The 27,967-nt window shown below is 44.6% G+C and overlaps 1 protein-coding gene and 1 long non-coding RNA gene across 3 annotated transcripts in view; one reads left to right on the top strand and one right to left on the bottom strand.

Annotated features, from left to right (window-relative positions):
• Window positions 1–27,967, top strand: part of COL20A1 (collagen type XX alpha 1 chain) — a 156,308-nt gene that overhangs the window by 49,720 nt on the left and 78,621 nt on the right. The window contains exons 17-21 of the mRNA XM_081010996.1: window positions 8,803–8,945; window positions 10,114–10,246; window positions 22,714–22,856; window positions 24,454–24,583; window positions 25,984–26,040. Of these exons, the coding sequence (XP_080867122.1) occupies window positions 8,803–8,945; window positions 10,114–10,246; window positions 22,714–22,856; window positions 24,454–24,583; window positions 25,984–26,040 (606 nt within the window). The remainder of the gene's footprint in view (window positions 1–8,802; window positions 8,946–10,113; window positions 10,247–22,713; window positions 22,857–24,453; window positions 24,584–25,983; window positions 26,041–27,967) is intronic.
• Window positions 6,389–17,220, bottom strand: LOC308480268. Of its 2 annotated transcripts, none has more exons than XR_013987977.1 (3): window positions 16,993–17,215; window positions 7,828–7,965; window positions 6,389–7,145 (listed from the first exon to the last, which is right to left on the bottom strand). It is a non-coding gene; the product is annotated as an uncharacterized lncRNA (long non-coding RNA). The 2 variants fall into 2 exon arrangements; XR_013987976.1 differs by lacking the exons at window positions 6,389–7,145; window positions 7,828–7,965 and adding exons at window positions 9,928–10,155; window positions 13,438–15,428 and having other exon boundaries at window positions 16,993–17,220.

Below are 27,967 nucleotides of genomic sequence, written 5' to 3'. Positions count from 1 at the left end.
TTTTTAAAGCAATTTATTAGGTTTTACAGTAAAAATAAGCATAATAAGCAATGTAACATTGATCTTAACATATTTTCACATTTTCTTTAGACTTCCTCACATCTCCCGCTCCCACTTTCATCGTTGTAACGTTTTGTCAGCAATTTATTATCTTATTTAAATTCTTATATCCCTTATATTTCATAATCTTATAATTCTCAAAAGGAGCTAAATTTCACAATCTTACTTATTTTCTTAAAAACTTCTAAATTTAGTGGTGCTCAGTTATTTTGATCTAGCGTCTTGTTTAGCATTCACTCAAATTACAGTACTTTTGTAAATAGTTCTTAAATTTCTTCCAGTCCTCCTCAATCCTCTCTTCTCCCAGGTCACGGATTCTGCCGGTCATTTCAGCCAGTTCCATGTAGTCTATCAGTTGTATCTGCCATTCTTCCAGTGTGGGTAGATCTTGAGTTTTCCAATGTTTTGCGAGAAGTATCCTTGCTGCTGTTGTTGCATACATAAAAAATGTCTGGTCCTTCTTTGCCACCCCTTGGCCGACAATACCCAAAAGGAAAGCCTCTGGTTTCTTAGTGAAGGTATATTTAAATACCTTTTTCAGTTCATTATAAATCATTTCCCAGAACGCCTTCACTTTAGGGCAAGTCCACCAGAGGTGGAAGAACGTTCCCTCACACTCTTTGCATTTCCAACACTTATTATCAGACAGGTGGTAAATTTTGGCAAGTTTGACTGGGGTCATATACCATCTATAAATCATTTTCATTACATTTTCTTTCAGAGCGTTACATGCAGTAAATTTCAATCCATTGCTCCACAACCTCTCCCAGTCCTCAAACATGATATTATGCCCAATGTCCTGTGCCCACCTTATCATAGCCGATTTAACCATTTCATCTTGTGTATTCCATTTCAACAGCAAGTTATACATCCTTGAAAGTACCTTAGTCTTTGGTTCTAACAATTCTGTTTCTAATTTCGATTTCTCCACCTGGAACCCTAGTTTCTTATCATTTTTAAAAACTTCTTTAATCTGAGCGTAATGTAACCAATCTCGCACTTTGTCTTTCATTTTCTCCAAACTCTGCAATTTCCAATTGTCTCCATCCTTTTCTAGTATTTCCCAATATTTTGGCCATTTAGCCTCCATATTGGGTCTTTTTCGGGCCTTGGCTTCCAAAGGTGAAAGCCACCTTGGTGTTTTATTTTCCAGCAAGTCTTTATATTTTGTCCAGACATTAAACAATGATTTTCTGACAATATGGTTCTTAAAGGCCTTATTTGCTTTAACCTTGTCATACCATAAGTATGCATGCCATCCAAAGGCATTGTTAAACCCTTCCAAATCTAGCACATCAGTGTCCTCAAGAAGTAGCCAGTCTTTTAGCCAGCAGAACGCTGCGGCTTCATAATACAACTTTAAGTCTGGCAGGGCAAAGCCCCCTCTTTGTTTTGCATCAGTTAATATCTTAAACTTAATTCTGGGCTTTTTGCCCTGCCAGACAAACTTAGAAATGTCTCTCTGCCACTTCTGAAAGCACCCCGTTTTGTCCAAGACCTGAAGTGTTTGAAATAAAAACAACATCCTTGGCAATACATTCATCTTGATAGCAGCAATTCGGCCTAACAAAGAAAGTTTCAATTTTGACCAACTATCTAAGTCTCTCTTAATTTCTGTCCAGCATTTTTCATAATTGTCCTTAAATAGACTTAGATTTTTTGCTGTTATGTTTACCCCTAGGTATTTTACTTTTTTAACCACATTAAGTTCCATCTCATTCTGAAACCGTTCTGACTCTGTATCAGTCAAATTTTTCCCCAAAACCTTAGTTTTCTGTTTATTTAGTTTAAATCCAGCCACCCGACCAAAGTCATTAATCAGTTGTAATACTCTTTTCGTACTGGGCTCTGGCTTCTGCAAGGTCAAAACCAGGTCATCTGCAAAAGCTTTTAATTTATATTGTTTCTGACCGACCTGAATTCCTTCCACCAACCGATCCTCTCTAATCATGTTCAATAGCACTTCCAGAACCGAAATAAATAACAAAGGGGAAATAGGGCAACCTTGTCGTGTCCCTTTTTCAATTTTAAACTCTTCTGTAACCACATTATTAACTATCAGTTTAGCTTTCTGTTCTGAATATATCGCCTCGATCCCATTCTCAAAACCCCGTCCCACTCCCATCTCTTTTAAATTTCCCATCATAAATTTCCAGGAGATATTGTCAAAGGCCTTCTCCGCGTCTATAAAAATTAAAACTGCTTTTGTATTTATGTCTGTTTGCAAAAGTTCCAAAATGTCAATAATGTTCCTTGTATTAGCAAACAGATGTCTTCCTGGGAGAAAGCCGGCCTGGTCCTTATGAATTACTTCATTTAAAACTTTTTTAAATCTATTTGCCAAAATGTCTGCAAATATTTTGTAATCCACATTTAAAAGAGAGATGGGACGGTAGTTCTTAAGTTGTGTCTTTTCAGCTTCCGACTTTGGTATTAATGTGATGAACGCTTCCTTCCACGACTCCGGTGCCCTCTTCCCCTCCATAATTTCATTGCTGACCTCCATCAAAGGTTGTATCAAATAGTCTTTTAATGTCTTATAGTACTTGGAGGTCAGCCCATCTGGTCCTGGAGATTTGCCAAGTTGCATGTTCTGGATGGCTTGTTCGATCTCCTGTCGTGTTATTTTAGAATTCAGGATTGTCCTATTTTCTTGTGACAATTTAGATAGTCCATTTTTTGCCAAAAATTGTTTAATCTCAACATCATCTTGCGGCCCTTGGGTGTATAATTTTTTGAAGTATCTCTGGAAACACTTTCTGATGTCCACTGGATTCTGGATGTTTTTTCCATCAACCTCTAAGTTTATAACAGTATTTAATCTTTGTCTTCTCTTCAGCTGCCAAGCTAGCAGTTTTCCACATTTATTCGCCGACTCAAACGTTTTTTGTTTCATTAATTTAACCTTCCATTCAATTTCCTGATTTATCAATTTAGAATATTGTGTTTGATAAAGTTTAATTTCTCTCAGAGTTGGCTGTGACTTCGGATTCACTCTTAATTTCTTCTCTAATTCTTTTATTTTATCCAAGATCTTATCTTTTTTCTCATTTTGTGTTCTTTTCTTTACTGCATTCTGTTGTATCAAGAATCCCCTCATTACAGCTTTGCTTGCGTCCCAGATTATTCTTTTTTCCACCATATTATTCATATTTATCTCAAAATAGTCCTTCAAAACTTTTTGGGCCTTCTTGGTAATTTCCTGATCTCTAAACAAATTGTCATTCATCTTCCATCTAAAGGATCCAGTTGGTAATAGTGTCATATCCATCTTTACTGCATTATGGTCGGAGCAGGTCTTTGGGCAGATTTCCACTTTTCTGACCTTAGGTGCCAGGCCTCTAGAAATCCATATTTGGTCGATTCTTGTCCAGGTCAGTTGGGCTTCAGAAAAGAATGTTCCCTCTCTTCCTAGTGGGTTCTTTGTCCTCCAAATGTCAATCAAATCCATATTGTCAGTCATTTCAAAAAAGGTTTTAGGTAGTCTGCCGTCTTTTGTAACATTTTGACTTTGTGACTTGTCCATGTTAGTTGATACGACCCCATTCATATCTCCCATCATTATGATGTTGTTGTAGTCTAGATAGTCCAGCATTGTCTCCTGCAACTTCTTGTAAAATTCCGATTTCCCTTCATTAGGTGCATAGATTCCTAATATCAGCAGTTTCTCTCCTTGATATTGTATCTCAATAGCCAAAATTCTTCCATGTTCATCTTTAAATAGGAATTTAGGTGACAGGCTCTCTTTTGCATATATCACCACGCCTCTCTTCTTAACTTTGTCGGACGATACAAATTCCTGGCCCAATCTTTTATTTATTAACACTTTTCTGTGGAGCCTCGTCACATGTGTTTCTTGTAAACAAATAATGTCCAATTGTTCTTTTTTTAATATATGAAATATTTTCTTCCTTTTTTCCGGAATGTTACAACCATTAATATTCCAGCTCAACAGTTGCAGAGACATCCTGAACTATCTGGTTATTTTTCAAGGGGTGGTATCTTCTCAGGATCTTCAGGTTCCACAGATGCTGATGTTGGTACTGGCGTTGCCTCAGGCCCAGAAGGTAGTTCAATTCCTTTTTGAAGGTCCTCTCCGTATGTAGACAGGAATTTGTCTCTCTCTTCCAGTGTTCTTACTTTAACCTTTCTCCCTCTAAAGGTAAAAGATATTCCTTGGGGAAATTCCCACCTGAATGGAATTGCGTTACTCCTTAGTAGTTTAACAAGTTCAGAATAGGCGGCTCTAAGATCAAGCAGTAGTCTTGGGATATCTTTATAAATTTCAATTCTTCTATCCAAAACCTCCAGTGATTTTACAAAATGTAGTCCCAAAATCTTATCCCTTTCCTCCTTTGATCTCAATGTTATCTAACAGTCTCTGGGCCTCTCCTTCTTTATGAATCTTCCAAGTCTGAAAGCTGACACGATTTTAAAGTCCTTTTCTTCCAAGTTCCAGAACTTGGAGAATTCTTTGGTCAAAAACTCAGTTAGATGTCCTTCTTCTGCCTCTTGTAGTGATCTAATCCTTAAGTTGTTCTCACGGTTTCGCAGTTCTATCATAGAGAGATAAATCTGATGTTCCCCAACTTGTTTAGTGAGTGGTCTTACCTCTTGCTCTAAATTTTCTAATTTTTGTCTGGTGTCCTCAGTCAATTTCCGATTTTCTGCTGAGGCCTCCGTTAACTGTCCAATGGCTTGTGCATTCTGTACCACTTGTGTGGTTAATTTATTTAGACATTCTGTGTTTTTGTCAATCTTTGCTGATTGCACATCTACTTTCTTGTCCAAAGCTTCCAATTTTTCAAAAATTTTGTCTAGAACAGAAACAGATGCTCCTGAGGCCATATCTTCCAATTGTAACTGCTCTGCTTCGCCCTCTCCCTCCACTTCTGAGGGCAAAGTAGGTACAGATGATCTACGTGTCTGTGAGGCTGAGGTTAGAGTTGTTAAAGTTGTTTGTTTAGCTCTCCCTCTTTTTCTTGTGCCAGTCATTCCAACGTTATCTGTCAGTCAAGGTCACACTGAGTTATTCCCATGGGAATGGAAAGGTCCAGAGCAAGCAAACAGCAAGGGAATCGAAAGTAAAAAGTGCATGTAAAGTCACTGTTTTAATCCAATCCTCTAGAGGGAGCTTAATATGTCTTTCAGAGTCTAATTTAATGTCCAAGAACCTTCAAATACAAATGTTTAGCAGAGTTTATAAATGGTCACTTTGTTGCAGACAGTGCTTATTTATCTCCAAAAAGAATGTTTCAAATCTAAAAGGTCTCAATACCCTCAGATTGTTTCAAGTTCCAATATACAGTATCCAAATCTGCAGTGCTGACAGCTCCCTTAGTGCTCAGGCAGCTCCTGACTCTGGGTTTCACCTTCTAATTTGTAATCCAATAAAAGGAGGAAAGTCAAGTGCAAGTAAAAATCCCAAATCTTTAGCTTAAAGTCTTTACTTTAAAATGCAAGTTCAATAGATGCTTAGATCTGTACAACTTAGGATCTCTTTCTTTCAGCCTCCACTCCTCCAGCTGATTGCTTTTTTCAAGTTCAATGGCTGCGGAAGACGGACTTCCTGCTTCCACGTCTCTCCGCTTTCAGCCAAGTTCAAGCCAATTTAAATTTTCCCTTTAAAGTCTCAAATTCAAGTGACTCAGTCTTTTACTCACAAGTTAGTTGCTTTTTCGTCCGAATCCGTAATTTAGCAGGAAAAGGGATCAGCGCTCACCGACAATAGCAGCGCGGCTTCGCTCCTCAGGCTGTGAAACAGCTCTCAGCGCCGCAACCCCCCTCCGCGCTCCGGAGCCCCTTACGGGGTTCCTTCTGCGCTTGGAGGGTCGCTCAAGGCGCCCACCGAGCCTCAAGACCCCAGGCTCTTGCCGCCTGGGGTTTTCCAGAGTGGGTCTCCGCTTCGCCGTAGCGGACGACCCGTTGCCTGCGGAGCCTCCTCTCCCGTTCAGAAGAGGACCGCCATTGCCGTTCGCGCCGCCCCCGGAAGTCTCCTGAAGTTCTATATAATGTTGAACCACATATTATGTTTCCAAGCACAATTCAAAGTGTTGGTGCTGACCTTGAAAGCTCTAAACGACCTCAATCCCATATACCTGAAGGAGCATCTCCACCCCCATTGTTCTGCTCGGACACTGAGGTCCAGCACCGAGGGCCTTCTGCCTTCTGGCAGTTCCCTCGTTGTGAGAAGCCAAGTTACAGGGAACCAGGCAGAGGGCCTTTTCGGTAGTGGCACCTGCCCTGTGGAACACCCTCCCACCAGATATCAAAGAGAAAAACAACTATCAGACATTTAGAAGACATCATCAGGCAGCCCTGTTTAGGGAAGTTTTTAATGTTGGATGTTTTATCGTGTTTTTAATATTCTGCCGGGAGCCACCCTGAGTGGCTGGGGAAACCCAGCCAGATGGGCATGGTATAAATATATTATTATTATTATTATTATTATTATTATTATTATTATTGGAAATTGGGTAGCTTGAACACCATCAGAGGTGTTGCATTCTTTGAGCTTGCTGGTAGGATGAAAATTGGCCATATTAACCACAGTCGATACCCCAGTGTTAACCACGGCCTTAAACCAAAGTGACCCAAAGATTCTCCAGCTGAAAATATCTACCTTGCCACAGACTTTTCTAAGCCTTTAAGGCAGGGATGTGAAACCTCTTGGTTCTTCAGGTGTTGCTAGATGACATCTCCCATCAGCTTCACCCTCAAGCTCTGGGGAAGCAGTGCAGGCAGCGAGAGAGGCAGAGTCTCCAAGCCCTGAGACGAAATATTTCCAGCGTGTGGAGCAAGGCTTTTGTTTACGTATTCGCTGAAGTACTAAGGATGCTGAGCGTCTTGCGAGAGGAAGGGCTGTAGCTCAGTGGCAGAATGCATACCTTGCAGGTTCCAGGTTCAATCCCCAGGGATTGATGGGAGAGATCCCCACCTGACACACTGCAAGCCAGTGTTGACAACACTGAGCTGGTTAGCCAAATGGTAGATTTGATTTCATACATTCCTAATTGGAAGCTGAGGTCAAACCATCTTGGAAGACAATTAGAAGGTGAGGCTGGAAGCCCATTGCAGCAGAGGCTCTGGCACAGAAGAAAATCAAGAATAACAATTAGGTTGCCAGCAGGCCCTGCTGATAAGTTTTAACTTGCACAACCAGAGACAGAAGCAGTAGTTTATATAGATATATGCACTTCATTAGCATAATGTCATTTTGTACAAAAATTACTTATCAAATACAAAGGTTTTTTTAAAAAAACACAACCTATTTCAAAGTAGGGTTATACAATTCCATATAAACACCACTAAACTAAATGCTGACATTCACATGTTATATTAGTACATGCATACTAAGCCTAATAGAGAGATGTAAATATTTTCATTTAAATATTAACTTCAGAGCAAGAGCGAGTACATCTTCTGCTTCCCTTTCTTTCTATTTTAATGATGCAGATAATCTATTCCTTGTCGTAATTTTCTAAATTAAAAAAATCCTCTGTGATTCCATTTGGAAATCGGGAACAAGGCTTCTCTGGAACTTTGAGCACAGTTCAGCTTGTCAAATTCCTGAGTCTCCAGCACATCCATGAGAAACAATCTCTCTCTCCCCCCCCAACTTTCCTTTTTAATAATATATAATTATTTTCTCCTTGAATGCCCTTCCTGACTGAGTTCCTTTGCAGTTGCAAATGCCGAATGGAACCCCTCTTCTCGCTCAAATGAAATAACAAGGCTTTAATTAATGGTTCCAGAAATGTGACTTACCAGCCCTTCAGGATGGGCCTTTGTCGTTTGGGGTCTGGAGAAGCGAAAGATGTGATGCTTCAAGGCAGCTGCCCGGTTGCCGCTCGACTCCCTTACCATCTGCTCTGCTAGCTTGGTGGCAAGATGGGCTCCTTGTGGCTGGGACAGAACGGACAGAAGCTGAACTTCAGTTAGGATAGACAATTTATTACGGCCGGAGACCAGCTTATAAAACACACTTGGGGGTACAATCCCAGAAGGAAAACAAACATTTAAAACAATGTACAACAATAAATTTTAAATTTATAAATGCGATAGGCGTATAGACACTTAAAACTTTAAGATAAGCTACCGCAGAGAGATGACCCAGAGTCACCCATGGAACCGAGTTTGGGGATTCTCTTAACGAATTACAGTGGATGCTCGGGTTGTGAACGTGATCCGTGTGGGATGCACATTTGCAACCCGTAGCATTCGCAACCCGCAGCGGCGCATCTGCGCGGGTTGCGATTCGGCGCTTCTGAGCATGCGCAAAGTGCGATTTAGTGCTTCTGCGCATGCACGACCTCCAAAACCCGGAAGTAACCTGTTCCGATACTTCCGGGTTTCGGAGCACCCATAACCTGAAAAAACGCAACCTGAAGCATCTGTAACACGAGGTATGACTGTAGTTTGGGTCGGGGGATGGTCTGCGCCTACAGATCTGTACACAGAATCTGGTGACCATCTGGGTTGTCTTATGATCTTTGCCGAACAGGAAAAGGTCAAATTTTTGCTTTTCCGGGAGGTCAGCAAGCCTCACCAGTAGGGGATCAATGGTCTCACTACGTGCCTCTTCATAAAAGGGACATCTAAAGAACAAGTGCTCTGGGCTTCCTATCTCCCCCAATGAACAGGCACAAAGTCTCTGAGCATATGGGACTTTTTAAAAGGATCCTTCCAGGACCGGCGAGGGCAGAGCCGAGCTTCTGAACTTCAGTTTGTTCCTTCCCTCAGTAAAGGTGCCCCCACCCAGCCACCTGAAGGTCACCGAGCTCTCGCAAGGGGAGGTCCAGCTCGAATGGGAAGCATCTGCAGCGTCCGACGTGGTTGTCTACCAGATCAAATGGAACGTGATTGGGGAAAAGAGGGCACAGGAGGTATGTCGCCACTCTGGGGAAGGCGAAGTAAGTTGAATCGGGCGAAGTCAGTCGGTAGAACGTGAGACTCTTAATCTCAGGGTTGTGGGTTTGAGCCTCACGTTGGGCAAATGATTCCACCTGGTTGGAATAGATGACCTGACTATCAGGAAGAACTTTCTGACAGTAAGAGCTGTTAGACGGTGGGTGGAATGGTCTTCCTCAGGAGATGGTAGACTCCCCTTCCTTGGAGGTTTTTAAGCAGAGCTTGGATGGCAAATTCTCATGGATGCTTTAGCTGAGATTCCTGCATTGCAGGGGGTTGGACTCTTCAGGGGGTTCCAACTCTTCAATTCTATGATTCTAAGTATCTTTGCATGCTACCATTTGGTAACAATATGGTGGCCTTTGCCAGTGCGTTGAATATATGTATATGTCACACAGGGAGGCTCTGATTTTGATTGGCAAAGTAGCCCTGTGAGAATAGGTGTATAGATCTCCCCTTTCTAAATTGAACCACCCGGATGCTATTAGGAAAAGGAAACGGCGCCTAGGACTTGCCGATCAGAAGATTGGTGGTTTGAATCCCTGTGACGGGGTGAGCTCCCATTGCTCGGTCCTTGCTCCTGCCAACCTAGCAGTTCAAAAGCACATCAAAGTGCAAGTAGATAAATAGGTACTGCTCTGGCAGGAAGGTAAACGGCGTTTCCGTGCACTGCTCTGGTTCGCCAGAAGCGGCTTAATCATGCTGGCTACATGACCTGGAAGCTGTATGCCGGCTCCCTCAGCCAATAAAGTGAGATGAGCGCCGCAACCCCAGAGTCAGCCACAACTGGACCTAATGGTCAGGGGTCCCTTTACCTTTACCTTTACAGGTATTATATTCTACCCCCTCCCACTGCGGGGCCAACAGCATTGCCAAGGGGACAATAGAGATCTGGATGATGCCATAGGGGAAAGGGTTAAGCACCCCCTAACTCAGCACTAGCAGTCTCACCCAACTTTGAAGCTTCTTGTGAAAGATTTTTAAGTGGCCACAAGATCCCATCAGGAAAGGGCTCTTTTGCACCACCTTTGATGGTTCAACTCCCAGAAGGCATTATACACCCACAGCCTCCTCTTCATGAAAACATCTGCCAACTATGCAGATGCCTAGAATTCAGGTTGCCTTTGTTCTTCTCTCCCATAGCTGTCTGTTGCTGGAAATTTGGCGTCTTCTATTCTTCCTGGCCTGAAAAAGAACACCGAGTACCAGATCTCAATATGGGCGTATTACAGAGATGGGGCTCGGAGCGATACCATCTCTGTCCGGCACAAGATCAGTAAGTGAGCAGGAACAAGCAGTCTCTGTAATCTCGGGAGCTGGGACCTGATGGTGCTGGATAGCATATAACTAAGCCATGAATGTGCCATTGAAGTGGAAAACCATGATAATCAGGAGTCTGGTGCTGCAGCAGAAAGCCTGGGGGCTGAGGGAGACTGGCTCTCTTGCAGCCTGTGTCTATGGCAATTTGAAGCAGTGGCTGGAAAACTGTCTCTGAGTTGCCGTGACTGTAACCATGGAGGGAAGTGCTGACATGCTGGGCATGGAAACAGAACTATCAGCCACTAACTCACATACGCACACATTTTGAGGGCGCTTCCAGGCAACCTGTTTCTTGAGGGTTCATCCCGATTGGTCTGCAGGCAGTGTTGTTGGCAATTTAACCGGCATTCATTATGATCTGTTTGGTGGGGAAGTGTTGCGTCAAAACCAGGGTTATCTCACACTTCCCAGTGCATCTCCCCCTCCTCTCTTTCCTTATTGCATAAAGTTCTTTTGGGAGAAGTTGGTTTGTCTCACGAGAGCTGCCAAGCAACTGTGATTGTGCAACCCTAATTTGCTGGCTGGGATGTGGGTGGCGCTGTGGTCTAAACCACAGAGCCTAGGGTATGCCGATCAGAAGGTTGGCGGTTCGAATCCCTGTGACGGGGTGAGTTCCCATTGCTTGGTCTCTGCTCCTGCCAACCTAGCAGCTCGAAAGCACGTTAAAGTGCAAGTAGATAAATAGGTACCACTCCGGCGGGAAGGTAAACGGTGTTTCCGTGCCCTGCTCTGGTTCGCCAGAAGCGGCTTAGTCATGCTGGCCACATGACCTGGAAGCTGTCTGCGGACAAACGCCAGCTCCCTCAGCCTATAGAGCAAGATGAGCGCTGCAACCCCAGAGTCGTCCGTGACTGGACCTAATGGTAAGGGGTACCTTTGCCTTTAATTTGCTAGTTGACAATTGAATCGCATCTGAAATGGCATTACAATCTACAGCTGCTTCTCTGAAGCTGCACCAAGTCTGGAGTAACTATTTCTCTGGGAAACGGTTGCCCCAGATCTTATTTATGCTGTTGGAACAGCCAGGGTTGATTACTGCAAAATGTTGATATGTGGGGCTACCCTTGAAGACTGTGTGCAAATTGCAGTTAGTTCAAAATGCAGCTGTGCTCAGTGGGAGCAGCTGTTGGGATTTTGCTATACCAGGGCTTATAGAGCATTGCTGTTTGCTTGTCCATTTCTGATCGTAATGAAAGGTTTCAGTGGAGATTTCTTTTTCTTAAACCCCTACACTAGCTTTCCCCAACCTAGATCACAACCTGGAGTATATGAGGCTTCCAGTATGTTTTCCCCTGATGACCTAAGTGGTCAGGCATGTCTGAGCAAGGGAACTTGGTCTTTCAGATAATCTGTTCCTGAGTCATTCAAGACTTCATTTTCCAGGAACAAGACCTTGAACATGGCCTGGTAGCTATTTGGCAGCTGGTGAGCAACTGGCAGAATTAGTAAATATGAGAATGGAATAGGAGAAGGGGCTGGGGTGAGGGCTTGTGCCACTTATTTCAGATTAATGAAATGATAGTACAAGTGTAGAATCATTTGCTGGCAGTTCAAGGGCAAAAAAAAAAAAAAAAAAAAGAGGGATACAATTTAATACATTTTCTTTGAGCTGCTGAAGTCAAACAGTACAGAGGGGTAATCGTGTTAGAGCAGCCTCCAAATGGAGTCTTTTAAAAATAAAATATTTTATTATCGTTATGCAAAATATACAAAACATACAAAATGCATTGTATATCGTTTGTGCACATTTCTTGATCCAATGAAAGCATGATAACAGAGAAAAAATTGCAGATGGTTGTACATTTGTTGTTCCAAAATTCCGCAGGACAAAATCCACTTTCTCCTGAAACCATCAGCATTTGTCTCCCCTTGATTTCTCAGACGTGGCAGCAATGTGCCAAATCTTCAGATACCAGTTTTTGGGCAAGGGCTGTAGCTCAATGGCAGAGCATCTGCTCTGCATGCAGAAAATCACGTGTTCAGTCCTAGCACCTCAGAGTTGGACTAGAAATGTACTGAGTGTACTGAGCTAGGTGGACCAATGGCCCGACTTGGCATCAGGTAGCTGCCTATTCATACTTGTAAACCATTTAGCAGCCATTCTGGCATCTAACGTGGTGCCTTCCAGAGTTGGACTCCAGCTCCCATCATCACTGACCACTGACCATGCTGACTTGGGGCTGATGGGAGTTGGAGTCCCACATTTGCAACTAGGGTTGCCAGATCTCCAGGTCTGACCTGAAGTCCAGGCTTGCCTGGCCAGGTGGCAGGTGAGGGGATCAGTGGCGTAGCGTGGGGGGTGCAAGGGGGGCCGGCCGCACCGGGCGCAACATCTGGGGGGGCGCACTCGCCGCCTCCGGAGTCGCCGAAGAGCCTCGGGCGCAGGCTGTAGCAGAGCCCCATGTCTCGCGGAACCAACCAGCTGGCAGCGGCTCTCAGCGCTCGCCGCGGTCCCCGTGCGTCAGGGCCGTGGAGGGCGCGCCAGGCAGCCCCTCCTCACAGCCCCGCCGCCGCCGCTGCTGTTGCAGCTGCTGGGCCATGTTGCATTTTCCTCGCCTCTCTGCCCTCCTCCTCCTCCGGGCAAGCGGCGTCGTTTGGGCGGCAGCGCCAGCGGCAACTCGCCTCAGATCACCTGACGCGGCAGGTTAGGGGGCACAAATTACTTGCCTTGCCCCGGGTGCTGACAACCCACGCTACGCCGCTGGAGGGGATTGAAGCTCCAAGTGGGCGAGAGTGCCTTTAATTTAAAATAAATAAATAAAAGAAGACATGTAGCTTGCAAGCTTCAGCCTGGCAGGCGCTAGCTGCAAAATATACCCTGGCTGTCAGGAGTTCATCCTACACTTGAGTAGGACTCTGGCAGAGACACATGCTCTACTGGCATGTTCCCTCCCTCCTGGTTGATCGTTTGGGAGCTTCATAAGCTTTCTTTAGCCCAAACTTCACAGCGACTGATGCCAACCGACACCATAACACTTAGGGATCCGCAGAGTTTGCGCACCTTGCGTGACAGACCTCAGCAGCTCAGCATTTTGGCTAATCTACTTTATTTACATATAAACACACACGGAGCACTGCAACATGGCTCCCCCTCTCTCTAGCATCAGACAGCAAAGAGAGAAAAAGAACAAAGGACAATAGTCCCACTTCACAGAACACAGTAACACAAACATCCTGTCTCCATCACTTCCCACTCTGTGGAGTCAAAACATACACCATCATGTGAAAGACAAAAATCCCATGACTGCAATCATGGAGCAGGAATTCTGCACTCCTCTGTGCCCCTCTCCCAATTAACCTCCATCACCAGGAACCTCCTCTGATGAAATCACCAGCTGACCTCCCTAACTCTCAGGTTTGGGCCCTGAAATCTCAGGCTCTGGGATACTCCTGAACCTAGCAACCTATTCATTATCCCTACCTTAGATCATGCAGCTGTTAAATCTGCTTGCTTGCCACTTGCTGCAAGGCTCAGTGTTGCATTTGCAGTGACAGATTAGTTTTTGGACAGAGGCGACTTCTTGTTTACAATGATGCAGCAGTTTTTCAAGGCAGGGGAGCACACACACACACACACACACACACACACACACGCCTATCCGGAGTGCTGAATCACCCTTCACAAGCAGCACTCTCAGAAATGAAAGAGAAGTTGCCAGCCAGACCATGTGTCAAGGTAGAGACTGCTCCTTGCTTGGTACAAAAGGATGAGAGGTTAGAAAGGGTCGTCCCTGAAAGTCCCCCCTTAATTAATACTTCCTGACTAATGGCTTTGCTGGCAGTGAGCAGAACACCATTTACTTAATAGCCACCCTCTATTTCTCTCATTTAGCCAGGTTTTTTACGTTTGGGGGAGTTAGCTGAGACTCAGATTACCAGCTATCCTGGCACCAGCACCCTTTGCTTTGAGTCATATTTACTTATCTAGATTCTGCTTTTCGGCTCCTGTGCTCAAAATGGATCACGACAGGCAAAAATAGTATCTTTTTAATACATATTAAAGAGGAATTAACTTTGCCTGGAATCTTCAGAATAGCATAATTCAGGAGGAAACACTCAAGTGAATCATCTCTGCCAATCACTAGCAAGGCCAAAGGGTTTTCTGTAGAACAAAGTGTTCAGAGCACTCCAGAAGGGCCAAGTATATCAGATGGGAGCGAAATCTCAGCAAGCTCTATTACCGGTAGGTTATTTCTGATTAGGACGGCTGCTTGTGCACTGCCAGAACAAGAGGAAATGCACCATTGAAGAAGCGGACAAAAGGAGACACCGATTTGCATGAAATTTGCACATTTTAATTAGGTGCGCCGCAGAATTCTGTCAGAAGTGGGAGTGGAAATTGCTGGAGTTCACTTATCTGTCCCATGTCTAGAATAGAAATCAGCGCAGTGAATATGATCGAGAGCAGAGCAGATTTTGGGGAGGTGTGGTGTGGTTAGATGGGGATAAAATTTCACTATGCAAGGATAAATCCTTGCACTAACTAAACAAGCACTTCCCTCAAGCTCCTACAATAAGTTTACTGTGCTGCTAACTCACTTCCCAACTCCTATAAAATATTCCTAAAGCATCTTTTAGTTGAGCAGCCTGCTTCTGTTAAGTGAGAACTTTCAACAAAAGATTCTTTGCTTCTCTGAATTAAGTTTCTCATTCTCCCCCACCCCCTGCCAGGCCCTAAAAGAGGTGTTTTTCCTTTTTCTTTCCAAAAGCTCTAAGCATCTTGGGATATTCTATATGTTTCTGTTTTGCACCCGTTGTTCAATTTACTCTTCCTCGACCTTATAATTTCGGGCTCTCCCTAAGGTTCTGGGTTGTGTCCTTTTGAAAAGGATAGTTTTTTTTAAAAAAAAAAAAGGAAAGGAAAAGGAAATCAACTTCAGTTTGTGAGGCACTTGAAAACAGGCGAAGAGATTCTCTCAAGAATTGGTGAACTTCAAAGGTCACCGTTGAAGTATTCCAGGAGTTGTAAGCTCAGCAGGAGGGAAGACATTGCAGACTTCCCCTCCCCTGGTTGTCCCAGGAGAAAACATTTCTCACTGAAGTTTCTGAATAAAAGTGAGGATTGTCCAAAGCCTGGCTTTCTGATGTGGAACAGAATAGCTGCTCTTCAAGTCTGAAGCTAAATTCGTTGCAGGGGGCTGTGGAAGAGAAAGGATGAATCCTTGGCAACGGATAAGGCATTTTATTTATGTAACAATATTAACATGGCGCTTACTTGACTGAAGATCGCTTAATGGTTTACAAAGGGCAATCTGAAATATGCATTTAAAAAATAATAATCCCACATGCTTTGGAGATGGGGGAGGGGGGAGCCAGGACTGTTTAAAGTGGTAAGATAATGATTTTGATGTACGGTGCAGTTGGGGGTCTTAGCATCACTTTTAAAGTTTCGTTTATGATAATTAAGCAGAAATGTTGACCTTCTGAGCAGAAAGATGGGATATGAGTACATTAAAACTAGCAAGCAAATAAATAAATTATCAAGGTGTGGGAGGATATATCCTGGGTGCACTTCTTGGTATTGTCAATTATTCATTGACTAGCACAAAATAATGCCCAGAATATATGTGTCTGTGTTTTGTGTGTACAGAAAGGCCTAAATACTGCAGAGACCTTGCTCTGTGCATGTGTGTTGTAAAGTATTTCTGTGTAAGGCACATTAACCTCCATAGGGTTTCTATCAGAGTTGGAGAAACACGCTTTGCCCCCTCTCCCCCGACCCGGATCTTCAGGTAGGGTGGGAAAAGATCTCTTTGGAAACCAAGAAGGGCTTCTGCCAACCAGTGTGTTCTTCATCCTCGAGTCCCCTGATGGGACTACAACTCCCATCATCCTTAGACCAATGGTTACCAACGATGGGAGTGGTAGTCTAACTATCTCTGGGAACACAAGGGTGAAAAAGGCTGGTGCAGACCATTTCATCTAGAGAAAGGTAGATGGATTCAATGGTCTGCTTTGGTATAAGGCAGCTTCCTGTATTTCTATGTTGTGAGTGAATGGCAGAAATGAATGGCAGTCTTCTGTTATATGGGAGAAAGTAAAGGGATATATTTGGGGGTGAACTGGGTGGACCTGAACTAAGGATGGATGGATCTGTCAATTTCGGTCTCTCTATTTTTTCTAGACATAAGTTCAGTTCTCCACATTTTTGCATTGCTTAGCTTTTTAAAAAACAGCACACAACTCACGAGCATTTTACTGCAAATCTCTCCTAACATACCCACTTTTGTATGCAATCTTTCCTAATACGCGTTTTCTTTTGCAAGCAATTCCCTCTAATACAATGCATTTCAACACACATTTTCTTGAAACAAGATGCATTTTACACACAAAGCTCAATTTGAGAACCACACTGCAAAAATTCTGGGTAGTGTGAATTTCAAGGGAATTGTTCCCACTTGCATGAAAAGTTCAAATTCAGTAGTTTTGCTTTAAAATCGGAACCCGAATCTGTGCCCCAGAATGCCTCTTGTTTGCTTTGTCCCACAATGTTCAGAGAGAGCCATTGAGCTAGCCTTCCATCTGCCTAGCTCTGACCTTATTCTGTATCTCACAACAATGAATATTTCTCTCTCTCTCTCTTTTTTAAAAAACCTACAGTACTAGATAGAACAATATAATCCCTGTAGTCAAAAACCTATCAGTGCATTTTGAACACATCTTAAAAATATTGAAAGACCCCGTTGCCTGGCTACAAAGTACCTGTAGGGTGGATGGAAGATTGAAGAACAGGAAGGATGATAATCACCCAGAAACATTCTCCAACCATATCTTCTCCCTTTTATTGCTCACCGTACTGTCTACTTCACTTGAGGACTTGTGGTTCTTCTGTCTGGCTCGCAAATTTGGATGCTATGTTTTGCCAGTGAATCCAAGGGAGAAAGTTGCTTAGCCCCTCTTGAAAAGAGAAGGCGGGAGAGGGAGGGTTTGTTTGCTTTTTTAATCAAGGAAGATTTAAGACGGCTGGCACAGATGGCACCCCTTGTGCCAGGGAACATTTGTTCCCTTCTGGGCAGCCTCAAACCCCTGACCTTTCTTTCCACCTGTCAAAACCATGTTGTCAAGATTCTGCAGGGCCTGCGGGACCTTTCAGAGCAAATGCCTCCTCCAAGAGCTCTGCTTACTTTCCCTCAGCTTGTTAGGATTTCCTGGGATGCGTCTCGAGGGCTGCTGCAGATTGGGCCAGATGCCAGTTGCTGCCAAATGATCGATTTGTTCATCTCCTCCTTGACACATTCACAGGAGACGAGTGTCTCCACAAAAGTGGAAGCCACATTGTCCTGCAATGTGCATGTCAAGCTATCATTTTGACATCTTTAGGATTAATGCATCTACCATTTTGAAGACTCGGATTTCCAGATATATGCTACCTACCCATGATGCTGAGGCTGGCACAGAGGTAGGATGGTGAGATCCAATAGAAATCATGACCTCTGAACAGTATGTCAGGAGTTCAGCCTACACTCGAGTAGGATCCTGGTAGAGACACATAGCCGACTGGCATGTTCTCTCCCTCCTGGTCTTTCATTTGGGAGCTTCAAAAGCTTTCTTCAGCCCGAATATCACAGCGACCGATGCCAACCAACATTAGCACACTTAGGGATCCACAGAGTTTGAGCTTCATGCGTGACAGACCTCGGCAACTCAGCATTTATTTATTTTGATAGATTTTTTTATTAGATTTTCCACAATGATAACACAAACCACAAAGCAAAATGATACACAAAAACAGAAAAAGAAAAAGAAGAAAGAAAAAAAGGGAACAATAAACAGATAAACAATAACAAACTTAATTATTCACAAATCCAACCTTTTAAACATCTTGGTTGACTTCCTCAAATCCCTCCCTGAGTTTCCTTGTAATTAAAAGTAACAGCTTTCCAATATCATTATTAAACTAAAACAATTTCCAATTATAATCCATCTTATTCACTTTTCTTAACATTCTAAATCCCATTTAATTATAACTTAGTTAGCAACTCAGCATTTTGGCTAATCTACTTTATTTACATATAAACACACACAGAGCACTGCAACATGGCCCGAACATCACAGCGACCGATGCCAGCTGACACCGGCACACTTAGGGATCCGCAGAGTTAGCGCACCTTGTGTGGAAAGACAACAATCCCATGACTGCAATCACGGAGCAGGAATTCTAACATGAATACCAGTTTCTGGGAATCACAAGAGGGGAGATTGTCCTTAGGTCCTGCTTTCAAGCTTCCCATAGGCATCTGGTTGCCCAGTGCGATGCTGGGATACATGGTCCTTTGGTCTGATTCATCAAGGCTTTTCTTATGTCCTCATGGTGAGGGTTGAGGACTATGGCATCATATATTCAGGCTGTCTGTAAAACTGGTCAGGGATAACAGAGCACTCCAGCTGAAGACTCCATAGATCACCCTTACCCAGCCAGATGTTTTGAGCTACAATTCCTATCAGCCCAAGCCAGCATGGCCAATGGTCAAGAATGCCAAGAATTGTAGGCCAGGTGGGGGAAGTCCAAAACATCTGGAGGCCACCAGGCTGGAGAAGACCTGCCCTAGGCTACTGGTTTGGGGGCAGAAAATTACCTCTGCTCCCTCTCACCATTCCTTTTCCTGAATGGGAGAAGGTTAGTTACAAGGGAGCTTAGTGACCTTTGCATATTCGTCTGTGCAGATGGCACTGTGGTCTAAACCTCTGAACCTCTTGGGCTTGCTGATCAGAAGGTCATGGTTTGATTCCCCATGATGGGGTGGGATCCTGTTGCTCTGTCCCAGCTCCTGCCAGCTTAGCAGTTTGAAAGCACACCAGTGTGAGTAGATAAATAGGTACTGTTGCGGCGGGAAGGTAAAAGGCGTTTCTGTGTGCTCTGGCTTCCATCACGGTGTCCCATTGTGCCAGAAGCGGTTTAGTCATGCTGGCCACATGACCCGGAAAGCTGTCTGTGGACAAACGGCGGCTCCCTCAGCCTGAAAGCGAGATGAACGCCGCAACCCCATAGTCAGATAGATTGCTTCTGTTCAGAAGAACTGGAAGCTTAGGCACCTATCTTTTCCTTTGAATGACATATTTTTGCTTGGATTCCACATTTTTATGACTACTACTCCTTTTTTAAAAAACCTGCTCTCCATTATTTTTTGTGCTCCCTAACTTGAAACAAACAGAAGAAAGGGGATGCCCCAGTTTTTAATACCTAGCAAAGAGGATGATCTTCTACTTCCCCAGAAAAGGGATAAGATTATGAGAAGTTCTCCTGGAAAAGTGGGGCACTTGCAGAAGACCTTTCCAGAGGATTGTGGCATACACCTTGTGAGTTTATGTATATATTAGAATTTTTGGGAATTCAGGAGTTTGAACTATCTGCTCCAGGGCTGACCTTATCCCCTTTGGTCTGCTTCACATCACAGAGAGAGAGAGAGAGGTCAGCTTCTCCAGTCATAAAGCTCTTCTGCCTCTCCTTGGCTGCTTGGAGAGCAGCCATAGCCCAGAGCAAAATATAGTCGATATTCCTTTGGTTTGGCTTCAGTGAAACAGAGAACTAGAAAACAAAGGAGGGGAATCAATGAGGTTCCACGTGAGGTATGGAAAACTTCAGTATAACTTTCAAAGATGACCTCAGGCTCCACTGGAAGCGGGAAAGGAACACTTATATTTCTATTTCCATTACAGGCAAAGGTTTAGCAAGGAAAATGCTGCACCCTGGTCAGCAACAAGGATGACCTTGTTTGTCTTCTATATTATGGAGAAGGACGAGAGGATCTATTAACTCAAAACTTTTCTCCATCTCTCTCTCTCTCTCTCTCTCTTTAAAAAAACCTCATCAGTTCAACATATTTCTTTATGAGTTTGCTATTTAAAAAATGCACACCAAAGTCCCTGTGAAAATTTGTTAGCATTTTTCAAGCTATTTCATCTAATATAATGCATTTGTTATATATACATACTTTTATACACGTTTCTTGGTCAGTGAACTGCATCGTAAAATTCTCAGAAGGGACTTCTCAACTTGGGTGCTAGAACAACAACAACAACAACAGCCTTTGCCATAGAGAGCTCGAAGATACAACTGGTTATGGAGCCAACTTTGATGCACCCTCTAGCAACGCACTGGAATTCCTATATCCATTTCTCATAGCTTAAGAAAAAGGATGGTATTCACGTATATTTTTGCATTACTGCAAGGAATAGCACTAGAGCAAAGGGATTTCTCACCATGCAAACCCTGTACCATCACCAAATCCGCTCTGAAGAGTTTGGGGGAAACCCAGAACAGATTTAGGGGTCATGCAGGGTTAGGAGAAGTGGGCACAGTTCCATTTCACAAGGAGAAAACCCACCACTGATGGAGAAATCTACTTAGTGCTGTGTTGAATGCAACCCAGTGCTGTTGGGAGAAACAAATTCTCCCAGTTCTGTTCCTTTCTTGTTCCTCTGGTTTCCGCTGTCCCATATTCTAACCATCCAAAGTCCTGGTTTAATCAAGATAACTTCCAAATTTAACTCCAGATTTGGAACATTCAAAATTCTTAATTAGCCTGAAAGCACGAGGAGCCAAGCCAAAGTCAGCACCTTGGAGAGAGATCAAAGGATGGTCACAAATGATGCTCCTGCAGCTAAGGCCAAGCATCCAAGATGCCCAGCAAGGTGCTGGACTGCTGCAACTATTTGAGGGCTAGGTAGTGATTGACAGGAGGTTCCACCCTCTGAAGCCTGAGTCCCGGCCAGTTAAAAGGGCCATTGCAGCTGTTGGCTCCTTTGAGGTAATGGGGCTTCCACCTGTGGAGATCTCTCCTTGGGGACTCTCTTGATTCCCCAAGGAGACTATGGATCAACCATCAGATTCCAGTAGCAGGAGGTATCTCCTCAGGGTTCAGGACAAGAGAGACATGCTCTGGTACCTGTGGACCCCTGCAGGATGGACCAGGATATGGTTCCATCTTCTCCAAGGAGCTGAAATTGACGGAGGACTCTCTTTTTTGAGGAATTCCGGTCCAGGGTCAGGACATAATGTGCTCTGGGTGCATTTACCCCATTTGAACTCCAGCACTCCTTTTCTAGAAAGTAGGCACCGGAATGTAAAACAAGATAAGAGGGCTGGCTCTTCCCCCTTTGCTCAAGAGGCTGGCGCGGCTGCACAGAACCCCGTGTTGTTTACTAAGCTTCTCTCCTTTGTCTTTGATCAAATATACATGCCGCCTTAGGACACACTCTGTACAGTTTTGCACTCGTCTTTTGGGACTCCCGTCTCATCTTAGCAGTTCCTTTTCAGAGAGACTCTGCTGAAGCTTTCCTTCATTCACCTAAACAATCAAGCTCCTCAAAGATCTTGTTCTCTCCTGTACTCCCAGCCTCAGAGGTAACTTTTGCCTCCCCCCCTCCGAACCCCCTGTCTCAATTTGCGATGTTCTCTCTTCTTTCTGGCAGCTGAAAAGCAAACAGTTCTCTAATGAGCTACACAGCAAGCAACTTTTGGGCATAGTGAGGCACTACGGAAGCCTTTGCCGACAGCTTTATCCAGTTAGGCCAGAAGTGTCCAGATTTGCCCCCCCCCCCCAAAAAAAGAACCCTCACAAGTCATGAGTCTGGATGACAACACTACAATCTCCTGCAGAATCCAAAGACCAGGCAATAATTTTTTTAAAAAAAGGAGTAATGTCTCAGACAAGGCTATGCAGCAAAGTGGAACTGATGCTAATTGATCATCCTTTGCTCACAATCAGAAATGATTGGTGGAGAAGTTTTCTTGCAGTTTATCATAATCATGGTAATGTGCCTTGATGGCTGGAGAATCTCCCCCCCCCCCCAGCCTTTGGAAAGTGACACCCTTTAGGCACCAGAGGAAAAATTTGAAATAACTTTGCAATTTGAACTGATAATTGAGTGTTAAAGAGTGATTTTCTTCAGTGCTCTAGCCATGCTTTTATTTTAGCAAAATTTATATACCGCTTGATTGTAATAAAATGTTGGCGGTCCAAATCCACACAACGGGGTGAGCTCCCATTGCTCTGTCCCAGCTCCCAACCTAGCAGTTTGAAAGCACACCAGTGCAAGCAGATAAATAGGTACTGCTGTGACAGGAAGGTAAACAGTGTTTCTGTGCGCTCTGGCACTCGTTACAGTGTCCCATTGCACCAGAAGTGGTTTAGTCCTGCTGGCCACATGACCCAGAAAGCTGTCTGTAGACAAACGCCAGCTCCTTTGGCCTGAAAAGCTAGATGAGCACTGCAACCCCATAGTTGCCTTTGACTGGACTTAACTGTCCAGGTGTCCTTTATCTCTAACCTTAATAATACGGCACAGTGGTTTACAAGAAACATTAAAATCACCAACAAAAAACGGTTAAAAACAAGAAATTAAAAACATTCAGAAAACCATTGAAATCGACAGTGTAGTAAAAAGAAATTATACATGGCAACAACTTTTCTTTTCGCACAGCTGCCAAGAATCCCCCCAGCAACCTCTTTGTGGACTCAGAAACACCCAGCAGCTTCCAGGTCCACTGGGATCCTCCAGAGGGCGCTGTACAGCACTACAGACTCAGCTACGCTCCCGATAGTGGAACCAAGCACCAGGAAACGGTAAGTTTTTTGCAGGGGTGGAGCTTGGGGAGATGGGGTGTGGCTTCCCTGTTAGACACTTCCTTACTTGATTGATGTGACCCACAGCCACACAAGACTCAGAGTTGCCTATGCTAAAACGCACAAGCAGTTCAGCAGTGAATAGCATGGAAAGATGACATAAATTAAAAACGTTAAGTTTTATTGTTTTGGAAAATAAACTTTTTATTGAAACCAAAGAAACCAAATATGTTAAGTTTCAGAGCTGAAAGCCCAAGAAGAGTCATAGAAAGATTTTGCTTCCCCTCACTTTAATTCATCTTATAGGGTTGCTGTGCGGAAAAAAAATAGGTGAGGGGAAACCCATTTTCTCCTCACAACCAACCCTATAAGATGAATTAAAGTGAGAGGTTGCAGCTGATCCAAAGTCACCCAGAAAGTTTCATGGCTGAGAGGACATTTGTGTCAGGAGTTCAGCCTGCACTCGAGTAGGACCCTGGCAGAGACACATGTCCGACTGGCATCTTCTCTCCCTCCTGGTCTTTCATTCGGGAGCTTCAAAAGCTTTATTCAGCTTGAACATCACAGTGAACGATGCCAGCTGACACCGGCACACTTAGGGATCTGCAGAGTTAGCGCACCTTGTGTGGCAGACCTCAGCAACTCAGCATTTTGGCTAATCTACTTTATTTACATATAAACATATAAGCTACAGGGAACCAGGCAGAGGGCCTTCTCGGTAGTGGCGCCCGCCCTGTGGAATGCCCTCCCATCAGATGTCAAAGCAATAAATAACTACCTGACATTTAGAGGGCATCTTAAGGCAGCCCTGTTCAGGGAAGCTTTTAATCTGTGATATTTTACTGTATTTTTTGTTTCTATGGAAGCCGCCCAGAGTGGCTGGGGAGGCCCAGCCAGATGGGCGGGGTACAAATAATAAATTATTATTATTATTATTATTATAAACACACACGGAGCACTGCAACACGGCTCCCTCTCTCTCTAGCATCAGACAGCAAAGAGAAAGAACAAAGGACAATAGTCCCACTTCATGGAACACAGTAACACAAAAATCCTGTCTCCATCACTTCCCACTCTGTGGAGTCAAAACATATACCCTCATGTGAAAGACAAGAATCCCATGACTGCAATCACGGAGCAGGAATTCTAACAGTTTGGACCTGGGTCCCCTCATTCCTAGTCTGGCTTCCTAAGTGCTATGCTATGCCAGCTCACCTTGGATAGAGTAGCTAATTATGCTAAATTATGATGCTCGCTGGGTGACTTTGTGTCGGCCGTTCTTTCTCAGCTTCAACTACCTCTCAGGATTGTTGTGCGACAAGGTTACGCACCGTCCTGAGCTCCTCTGAAAACTGGTGAGGGAAATAACGGCAGATAGGGTAGAGATTTTTATTTTTTAAAAAAAGTTATTCACAGTTTAAATGTCCCGTTGCAACGATACATATATTTTGTGGGCCTTGGGTCCAATCACTGAATAATTTGCTGGATGGAAAAAATAAAAATTGCACGAAGGATGTTTCCTTGCATTGACTTTCGAATCACCCGAAATGGAGTATTTTGTTAGGGTTGCAAAAATTGCAGCTTCTGCTTTCCACAGATAACTGTTTCTGGGAGGAGCAAGTCAATCACTCTCCACTCACTGCTTCCTAATCGATTGTACATGGTGATGGTTTCCGCAGTCTATCTCACAGGAGAAAGTGACCCTGTATCGACCATAGGCCAGACAGGTAGGCAAAACAGTGGGCTCAGCCCTAGGTTTTGTAGGGCCTTGCAGGGCTGTTGTGATGGGGGCCCCAGCTGCAGTGTGGGCCTCTGGGATTACAGGTATGGCACGCTCTTTCCCCCGCAGGGCATCCCTTCCCCAGCTGACGAAATCATCCCTCTTCTGTGCTCCCCCAGTGCATGGCTGAACTATGGGAGCGGAGAGGTCTTTGGCCCCCTCTATGCTTGCTGGCGGGGCCAATGCTGAGTGGACTGAGGAAGCTAAGTGTGGTGCCGTTCGATGGCTTGCTCCTCTGCAGTGCGAGAGACGAAGCCGCACTGTGCTGGGCTCCGCACTCGGCACATGCCAGTAATGGGTGCAAAAGCGGGCAGACCAACAAATGCAAATTTATCCTTTGACTTTTATCCTCCTAAAGTAGGACTGGTGAGGGGTGTGGCCTGGAGAGAGGGGTGTGTGGCCTGTGGAGATTTCTGAGGACCAGACAGAAATAATAATAATAATAATAATAATAATAATAATAATAATAATAATAATTTATTATACAGACATACCTCGTGTTGCGTTTGCTTCAGGTTGAGCATTTTCAGGTTGCATCCCGCGGCGACCCGGAAGTACCGGAAAGGGTTACTTCCAGGTTTTGCCGCTCGCACATGCGCAAACGTTCAAAATGACGTCACGCGCATGTGCAGAAGCAACAAATCGCGACCTGCACACGCTCAGACGCGGGGTGCGTTCTGCTCATGTTGCGAACGGGGCCCCGGAATGGATCCCGTTCACAACCAGAGGTACCACTGTATATACCCCACCCATCTGGCTGGGTTTCCCCAACCACTCTGGGCAGCTCCCAACAGAATATTAAAAACACTATAAAACTTCAAACATTAAAAACTTTCCTAAACAGGGCTGCCTTCAGATGTCTTCTAAAAGTCATATAGTTGTTTATTTCCTTGACATAGGGTGGGAGGGCGTTCCACAGGGTGGGTGCCACTACCGAGAAGGCCCTCTGCCTGGTTCCCTGTAACCTCACTTCTCGCAGGGAGGGAACCACCAGAAGGCCCTCGGCGCTGGACTTCAGTGTCCTGGCTGAACGATGGGGGTGGAGATGCTCCTTCAGGTATATTGGACCGAGGCTGTTTAGGGCTTTAAAGGTCAGCACCAACACTTTGATTTGTGCTCGGAAACGTACTGAGAGCCAATGTAGGTCTTTCAGAACTGGGGTTATATGGTCCCAGCAGCCACTCTCAGTCACCAGTCTAGCTGCCGCATTCTGGATTAGTTGTAGTTTCTGGGTCACCTTCAAAGGTAGCCCCAAGTAGAGCACATTGCACAGAGGGCCACATTTAACTAGGCCTGAGCTTCCCCATCCCTGAGCTACATAAGCATCTATTCTTATCTTTCCCGTAGCTTCTCTTTTGGCCAGACTGCCCACAATAAGAGGATCTTACCCTTTCAAAGCTGAAGGTAAGGCAATTTATTTTTGCTACTTTACCAGTTTTACCTGTGTCGTGATGATTTCCCCTCTTTTTTTGTGCCTTTCTAATTTTATTTTTGTTTGGTACAGACATCAAGCAACTTTGACAGGAGATGGAAGGGTACCTTCAAAATCCAGTATCAATGTTTTGACGATTGCTGGATTTTCATATTCTTTCTAGTCCCTCATCCCTTTCCTGGCATCATTCGCACAATTTTCCTGGAGCTCTTTAAGCCACAAATGGGTCCCTCCCTCCTTCTCTCCCAACGCATATCCAAGGTGAAACAAATGCAAATTCACAAGGTGTAGAGTTATTTTCAACAAATGTCTGGCATTATTCAGCGAGAGGATATTTATTTCTGTGCCCTTGGCAGAATAGGGAAGCTATGAATGTGCTTCGGAAACCCTTTCAATTAATTCAACTCCTCTGTAAATTGTGTTATTAATGTAAGTGAGTTGGTCACAGGTGTCTCCTCAAATGACTGGCTATAAAACACGATAGCAAGAGGATTTGTAGCAAGTGTTGAGCAAACAGGGCTATTTATTTATTTTTTAAAAACCACCACAACAATAATCTGCCAAGGAATAAATTGTAAAATATAAATGTTGTGGGAAAGGGTTTTTGCAACTCCTTTGGAGACTGCAAAGGTTTCGGTTGGGTGTTTATCAGGGAACTGCAGCGAAGAATGGAAATGGAATACAGCAGCAAACTGGGGCCAAGCAATGTCATGGAAAGGGTGGGTTGTGGGTTTTGGTTTTGACGCTCCTTGGAATTAGATTCCTTGGGCGGCAGGCGGGTGCATACCAAACCCATCTTCTCAGCCTTCTCCAGCATGTCCCCACCTCCTCAGATAGGCTTGGGAGAACCCCAGGAACCCATAGGTGGCAGGAGGAGTAGGAGGGGAATTGTTCTGCCCAGAACTCTGAAATGCTTGCATGGATGAAATGATGCAATGCAGTGTCCAGCACCTCTATGTAGACCAGGGAAAGATACCTGCCTGAAACTATTGGCAGCTGCTGCCAGTCAGTGTAGATCAGACATGTCCAATGCATCGATCGCGATCAACCTGCCGATCCTTGGATGAATTCTGGTCAATCCTCTGGAGACGTGCCTGAGCAGCCACACCTTGTCCTGAGCTCCTCTCGCAGGAGGGACTGTATTGACTCTGGACACCCACCCAACCCGGCCCTGTCGGCATGTGCCCGCCCACCCTGTACCCACCCCTGCCATGTCAGGGGAAGCAGCTGGTGCCTGTCCCCTGGGGGGAAGCACCCATCCCTGCCCCCTGGGGGAAGCAGCCAGCACCCACCCGCCCACCCTGCACCCATCTCTGCCCCCCTTGGAGGAAGCAGCCAGCGCTCGCCCACCCTGCACCCATCCCTGTCACCCACCCTGGACCCATCCCTGGGTGGTAGATCACTGCCAGTTTTTATATTGCACGGGTGGCCAACTCCCAAGAGACTGCAATCTACTTACAGAGTTAAAAACTGACATTGAGCTACCCCCCTTTTTTGGGTGCAGGCAAAATTTGTTGAGCCTTTTTTAGGGAGGAGATAAACCCCGTTTTTGGGGGGGTACAGGGCAAAAAATGTTGAGCTTGTTTGGGGGGGAGCCGTTGATCTACCACAAACTTTCAGTGATCTACATGTTGGGCGTGCCTGTTATATTGGATCATAGATCACTGACTACTTGAAGTTGGACTTGCCTGGTGTAGACAATACTGGGGGGGGGGGGGGGAGCTTCCTATGTTCCAATACTCCTCTTCTATAAAAAAAAATCCTTCCAGTAGCACCTTAGAGACCAACTAAGTTTGTTATTGGTATGAGCTTTCGTGTGCATGCACACACCTCTTCTATAAAACTCTAGATCAGGGGTCAGCAAACTTTTTCAACAGGGGGCCGGTCCACTGTCCCTCA

The sequence above is a fragment of the Podarcis pityusensis genome (genome assembly GCF_964106645.2).
Source record: "Podarcis pityusensis genome assembly, chromosome: 6".
NCBI lineage: Eukaryota > Metazoa > Chordata > Lepidosauria > Squamata > Lacertidae > Podarcis > Podarcis pityusensis.
Note: the sequence above shows the minus strand (reverse complement) of the source record. Positions and strands in the feature narration are given on the sequence as shown.